Here is a 7,456-nt window from a genome sequence, read left to right as displayed (position 1 = left end):
CTCTGAATGTGATATGGGTTTCAAGATACACGAAGTTGCATCACGCTCTTAACAGTATTTGACACAGGGAATCTATGCCACAAACCCAATGAGGAGGAAAAAGAAGTTGAACACTTGTGAGATTATTATTATTTTCACAACTTAACCTTTGCCAATAGTTGGTCCTATATGCGAGTACTAGAGATACGACAAATTTGTCTTTCAATTCAATATGCTCATCATAAGACTGCTTAACTTTCAACCTCACACAAGCAAAATCATGTAGCTAGGACATCTTAATGTTGGGATGAAATCATATATTGGTTAGAGAGAATGAATACTTTGCTGTGAGCTAGACATGTTTTTGCTATAACAACTCTCAAGATGCAATACTAGGCCACTTCATGGGCAACTACAATGCTAGGAAAAATGTGAGTTACTAGCTAAGGCATGATCTAGGTGGACATGAAAGTCATACTAAGATGGGCGAACCATAAGATCTTCCTATGACGAATTTGTGAAAATCTAAAATTTCCATAAACTTTATGCGGACAAGTGACCCCTTTCAATTGACAGGTGCACATATGATAGGTGCTGAGATATGCTCTCATGTTACTAGACAGTGAAAAAGATTCATGATACTATTCATAAATGAGTAAAGTGAATGTTCCAATCACAGGAGCCACATACACCGGATAGAAAAAGAGTGGCTCAAGAAGGATCTCAACACTAGGCTGCTTTACATTGGATGTGATACCACATAGGTAAACTATATGATGGTGCATGTATAGGCACAAGTGAGCAGATGTTATCCATTTTAATCAAAAGGTTCTGTAAGAAATTCATCAGGTATATTCTCTTGTTGAGAATTTAGGAAAGCAAGTGGGAAGTATTAATCCTAGAGTTATAACTCAATTCAAGGAAATCATTATAGAACTCAATTCCTCAAGAGGTTGTAAATAAGAGAATTTGTGATAGGGTGGCTTCATGAATAATGCATTTTGTTTAGAAAGAGTAGGTACATGCAACATTTTGTGATTCAACGTTTTGGTTATTACCATATTTATGTAGGTCCTTTCAATATGGATGCATATATACAACAAGGAAAAATAATGCGGTCTTCATAACGGTATAGCAAGGAGTGACTTACTTGGAGATTTTAGACTGACAGGGCAGTGCCTTAATTGCTTCCCCTCCAGTCCACGTCGATAACATACATTGGTACCATAGTGACATACCCCCGAATGACATCGCCTATACTTCACACAATAAGGATGAGGCCCGTTAAACTAACTCACCCCAGTAACCAGACTTTTACCCTTTTTGCATACATTATAAACATTCCCCTTAGTCTTCCTCCAAGCCTTCATGGCGGGAGTAATAATCGCAACAACAGCTCGTTGTATGGACTTTTGGAATTTCCCAAATCTACAATCCCTAACACGCTTCTCAGCATACTTACAACATGACGCAAAAAAGTTTTCACTCGATTATTGGGCAAACCTGGATGGGTGTATCCAACCTAAGGAAATTTGTTCTTCTTGTACCCCCTTTTTACACAACCATAACATGTTTCAAGAATCATCTAACATAAACCCGAGTGGATATTATTTCATATTAAACATTTCGGCTTATTGGTACAAACAATCCTCTTTCGTTTCTTATGTTCTCTCACCACATGATCTAGTGGTGTGGTGACATTAATAGGAACATGGACATTTTCCCTAGAAACTGGTTCTTTCATTTCCTTCTCGCTGCCTCGAACCTGTGGGTTACTCATATGAAAAATGCGACATGACGAGGAAATTAGCTTCCTATCTTGAGTTTTATCGCACGCTCTGGAGTATCAAAGAAGTGAGAAATTCCTAAATGTCCGAATAGCCTCCTCATTATAGATGTGGTCGACAACACACCGATAAGAAGGATTCTACTAGACACGGCTCCGAGACATCCTAGGACACTTTAAAACCTTAGGCTCTGATACCAAGTTTGTCATGCCCCAAACTCGGGGAGCGCGACCGGCACTCAACCGAGAGAACCCGGCCGAGCAAGCCTGTTAGATTTTCTTCTATCCAAACTCATCCATGAATAAAAAGGAGATGTACTCCATTAATCAAACACTGAAAAGCTTTTATTATCAACTTCCTTTTCATTCCCATTAGCAGCTTCATTCATAAATTACAAAAAATTACGAATTTATAGAATTAATGAAAAATATGATTTCCAAATACCAACATTTCTAGTTCAATTCCCCAACATCAACCACAACCCACAACCTGTCTACGGAGACTCTAAGTACAACAGAAGAGTAATATGAAGATGCCGGCAACAACGCCCCGGTTGTACCTCAAAACGCAGTACATGAGAAACAAAAGATATATGACCCTGAAATGAAGTGGGGCTCACCAAATCAGTTTAAAGAGTGTACTACGATCATTGATCAATGCTGCATGCTGTAGAACCACCTGCATCCATTAAAAATGCAGCGCACCCAGCAAAAGGGACATTAGTACCGTCGAATAGCACTAGTATGTATAGTTAAAAATCCTCATCCCCAATAGAATACCCATATAAGAAAAGGAAACACATATAAACACCAAGTCACCATCCACAATATCAAAATGCCCAGTTAAAAACATAATAATTTTCAAAATACGAACTTCATTTATAGTTTTTGGTTGGGAGATCATTAGCCCCGATATACCACCGTCTTTGTTAGCACGGAGTCCGATCACGCCCGATCGGCTAGGACATCTCCTCACGAACAATGTGGTTTGCATTGTGATGCAAAAGAAAGTTGTTACCAAGAGTAGTACCACCATATGCGCAATATGGTGTCTGATCTCCACCCGATCAGCTAGGCCGCCATCCCACATATGTCGTGCGGGTTGACCTTTTCAATCCACAAAGGTTTCAGTTTCATCCCAATTAAGAGGAATAATATCACAATTTCCCAAAGGGTCCAATTTCATCCCAAATAAGGGGAATAATCCCAATCCACCCCTACACCGGCACATGTAATTTCAGGTGTGGGCCTTATGACCCACCCTTCCTCGATTTTGTTAATGATTCGTTAAGCCAGATATATAACGTTTACCCACCTAAATGTTATGTATCGTAGTTAACCCCGCTGAGCCTATAATCCTGTTTCTTTGGTAACCACATTACAAGCCATACCCCTTTGTTTTAATTGACCATATGTTTGAACCTTTTCACCTCTCATGGGCACTTAAATTATTATGAACTTTGTAAAAGTAAAAGTGTGGGGTGGTTGGTTCGGCTTTTGCGTGGAACTAATGAAATAAGGAGAAAGGTGCACTGTTTTGAAAAAGTAAGAGCCACTTGAATTGAAAAAAAAAATAAATTAGTTGTATTGCTATGAAAAATATTCCTTGATAGTTGTGACTCTTGATGTAATTGTGCTTAAAGAAATATGGAGTTAATATATATTGAGGTGAAGGTGGAGTTATGGTTTGACATAAGTATGGGCTTGAGTGTTAAAGAATATGTATTAAAGTGCTTAGGGGAGGTGTAGTCACTCGTATCAAAATGTATCCTACCCGACCCGCAGCCTGCATTACAACCAATTAAAGTCCTACTTGATCCTAGACTGAATGAGCTCGATTAGTAGAGTAGTACACTACGGGCAAGCCTATGGTGCATCTTTTGTAGCATATGAATGTTATTTCTGAGAGCGAGTGAATTCTTCCTATCTTGAGTTCCTACTATCTTAAAATTTATTGTGTGTGGAACTAATCTCTTTTGTTGTGTGAGGGAACGTGATTCATGATGGAAAGGTAATGTCATTGACCTCTATGTTAGAGTAAGTGAGTGAGTGGTGAATAATGCATGGTACTTGCGAGTCAAATCTTGAGGTGAAGAGGTTGCACCCTTGTGCTTAAACTATTTTAAAACTTCTTGGTGTAATGAGTTAGGAGAATTGCTTAAAAAGGTCGTGTCTATAAGTGTAGTTTGATTGCTCGAGGACGAGCAATGTTTAAGTATGGGGTATTGATGTGTGGCTATAATTCCATAGTTTCATACATTATGTGCCTTACATTTTACATCCTTTAATGATAAATTACACTTTATTTGCGTATAATGGAGTCTTTTTTTATGTGTAGGTGAATTGGACATGAAAGTAGAGTAAAAGGGATACTTAAACGTTGAAAGTGTGCTCGAGAATAGTGAAAAGGATAGACCTGGCGAGGCCAGCCAAAGGCCAGCTTAACCAGGCTTTAGCCTGGCGAGGCCATCCAAAAGCCAGGCTGAACCAGGCGTTAGGCTGGCGACGCCAGGCCTGGGGCCGGGTCCAATCCGAGTTTTGAAGGCTTATTTCGTCTCTTGGTTTGACTAGGACTTGACCTACACGTTTAGGTATTTTCCTACACATATAAATAGAACTAAAATACCACTTTGGAGAAGACAGAACGAGATTGGATAGAGAAACCGACATTAGACCGGGGATTCGACCTAAGGAGGAAAGAACACACTAGGAGTAAGGCGGAGAATTCTTCTACTAGTTTTTCGCTTACTTCTTCCTATTTTCATTATTGGTATGAATTCTAGTATTATAGTTATGCATACTATTATGAATAGCTAATTTGTTATCTATGGTTTTGATGGAACCTATTGGAGGATGATTTTCTTGTTACGTTAATATAGATTTGCCGTAGTATTTTCTCTATTTGTTCAACTATATTATTCTTGTGGTTGATTGAAGGCCTCAATTAGCTGTGCCTATTTAGTATGTATTACTCGGGAGAGAGTGCATATTTAGGTAGTTGTTGAACAACATCACTCCTAAACGTATATGAAGGATCAATACGGAAGGTTTAAAGGTGGGATTAGGGATAACGAAATCTTGGTGCGATCTGAGTGAGTTGTACTTAATGTCATCTAGCGTAATTCGGGAGAATATGTCTAGTAAATTATGGTAATTACTCGAAAATGATTTACGACAGGTAGAGTGCTCATGATCGGTAGGGAAGACTTAGGCAAATTTATAGGAAACGTAGCGGAAAGGATTCTGACAATTGGGGAAATTATAACTCTAGACCTCCTTAGTCTTGTCTAGAATTTCATCCATGTTAGTTGATGATTTTACTGGTTTATAATATTTGCTAGTTAACTAGTAGAAATAAAAATCAAATCTTTATAACTAGAAAATTATTTGAACTTGTGTTTCTTTGCAATATTGAACAGCTGTAGCTAAGCCTTAGTTCTCTGTGGGATTCGACTCCGGACTTGTAAACCGGATTATATTTGTAACGACTGCTTAGTCCTTTTTATAAGGCATAGTTTGGTGTGATCAAGCTCATATGGAGTTTTCCCTCTCAACAACTCAGTAGGCAGTTTGTTTAGCACATACACAACTGTTTTGATACATTCACCCCAGAACTTTGTATGAACACTTGCTTAAAACTTCAATGACCTAGCTGTATCTAGAATGTGCCTGTGTTTTCTCTCCACTATTCCATTTTGCTGTGGAGTGTATACACAACTGCTTTGATGAACTATCCCATAGGCATCAAACAATTCATTCATGTGTTTATTAAAGAACTATGTGCCATTATCTATTCTAACTACCTTAACTTTGGACTGAAATTGGGTGTGCAACATGGAAAGCAATTTATTCAACACCACAACAACATCACTTTTCAATTGAAGTAAATGCACTCAAGTATACCTTGTATTATCATCCACAACAGTTAGGAAAAAATATTTTCTATCATACGTGGGAAACCTATATGGTCTCGAAACATCTATATGCAAAAAAGATAAAGGATTCTCACTTCTACTCATACTTCTAGAAAATACTAGCCTACTTTGCTTGGCTAGTGGGAACACAAGGCAATCATTATTCACTACTACATCTACAGATTTGTTATGAAATAGATCCATATTCTTCATAGTACTAACTAAAGCATGGCCTAGCCTTTTGTGCCATAAGACTCCATCTTCTTTATTACTCTGTGTGGTTGTAGTTGATGCAAATTTCCTTATCCCTTTGATGAATTTCTCTAAGTCTCATTTGAAGTTCTTCTTCAATATGTATAGACAACTTCTTTCTCTACCAATCTCCCTCACCTTACCATTGTAGAGATCCTCAAATAAACAGAAGTCAGGAAAGAAATTCACTGAACAACACAGCTGCCTAGTTAGTTTGGACGCTGAGATTAGGTTGAACTTAAACTCAGGTACAAACAAAACATCTTCCAGCTTCAACTCATCACATATAACAACATCTCCAATATGTGTTATATTAGACTTCTCTCTTATAGGCAAATACACTTGATCACTGTCACATTTGCTTACTTTATTCTTAGTATTTAACATATCTAGCTCACCAGCTATGTGATGCATAGCTCGAGAATCAATTATCCATTCTTTACAAGTAAAGTTTGCCATTAAGGAGGTTGCAATACTTGCCATATTAACCTGATGTTCTGGAGTCTCCTTGTTCAGCATGCTCAAAATCTGTCTATATTGATCCTTAGTGAAGTATGGTTCCTACCTTTAATCCATCACAACTACTTCTTCCCTCATCCTGATGTGCTGATTTGTCACTCTCCAAGCCACCAGTTGTCATGTTAGCTGCATATGGTTTCTTGTTTTTGAAATCAGTTGGATAGCCAACTAGTTTGTAGCAATTTTTCTTAGAGTGCCCAGGTTTGTTGCAGTAATCATATTTCACAAATGGCTTCTTTCCTTTGTGATGTCCCTTGTTATTCTGTGCAGTCATCTGCCCTCTACCTGTTTGCAAAGAAACTGGATCTCCTCTGTTTGGCAAGACTGGATGTGCACTAGAATTTTGACTCTCATCCTCTATAATCAATGCATAAGCTTGGTTCAATGTTGGTTCCACAGTCTTCATTAAGATCTGACATCTTGCTTGATCATATGTCTCATTGAGACCACTTAAAACCTGCATTAGCCTTTGCTGCTGAAGGTATTCAACATACTCCTTCGAATTAGGAATATGAACCATTGCATCGTACTCAGCCCACAATTCCTTCAACCTAGTGAAATATGCAGAGATTGAATTTGTTCCCTGCGAAATAGTAGCAATTTTCCTATGCAACTGAAATATCCTCACACGATTCACTTTGTCAAATTTCTCTCTCAAATACTCCCATACCAAATGTGCATTAGATGCGTAGACAATGCCACTAAGTAGATCCGGAGAGACAGTGTTCATGATCCAAGAAAACACGATTGCATTACATGTTTCCTAGTCCTCATGCAATTCAGTTTGGAATAAATCTTTTTTGCACGTCCCAAGCACAAGCCCTAGCTTCCTCTTAGCTTGCAAAGCAATTCGCATTGAACGACGCCACAATCCATAATTTTCTGAACTTGTGAGCTTTACATGAATTAGAATCGAACTAGGACTGTCTGAGGGATGAACAAAAAAAGAATGTGTGTGATCGATTTTTTTGGCTGCCATTGCCGATCGTTAGTTACAGCTTCGCGA

General features: G+C 38.3%; 1 protein-coding gene across 1 annotated transcript; it reads right to left on the bottom strand.

Annotated features, from left to right (window-relative positions):
- Positions 1–6,475: 6,475 nt before the first annotated feature.
- Positions 6,476–7,180, bottom strand: LOC142169026 (uncharacterized). Its single transcript, XM_075230213.1, has one exon. The coding sequence runs from the start codon at positions 7,178–7,180 to the stop codon at positions 6,476–6,478; it is 705 nt and encodes a 234-aa protein (XP_075086314.1).
- Between the last annotated feature and the right edge of the window lie 276 nt (positions 7,181–7,456).

Source organism: Nicotiana tabacum, chromosome 14, assembly GCF_000715075.1.
Source record: "Nicotiana tabacum cultivar K326 chromosome 14, ASM71507v2, whole genome shotgun sequence".
NCBI lineage: Eukaryota > Viridiplantae > Streptophyta > Magnoliopsida > Solanales > Solanaceae > Nicotiana > Nicotiana tabacum.
This window is presented reverse-complemented; position numbering and strand designations above follow the sequence as displayed.

What these genes read in the sequence shown, in the direction of transcription:
- LOC142169026 (XM_075230213.1), bottom strand. Translation starts at nt 7,180, where the DNA reads ATGAACACTGTCTCTCCGGATCTACTTAGTGGCATTGTCTACGCATCT.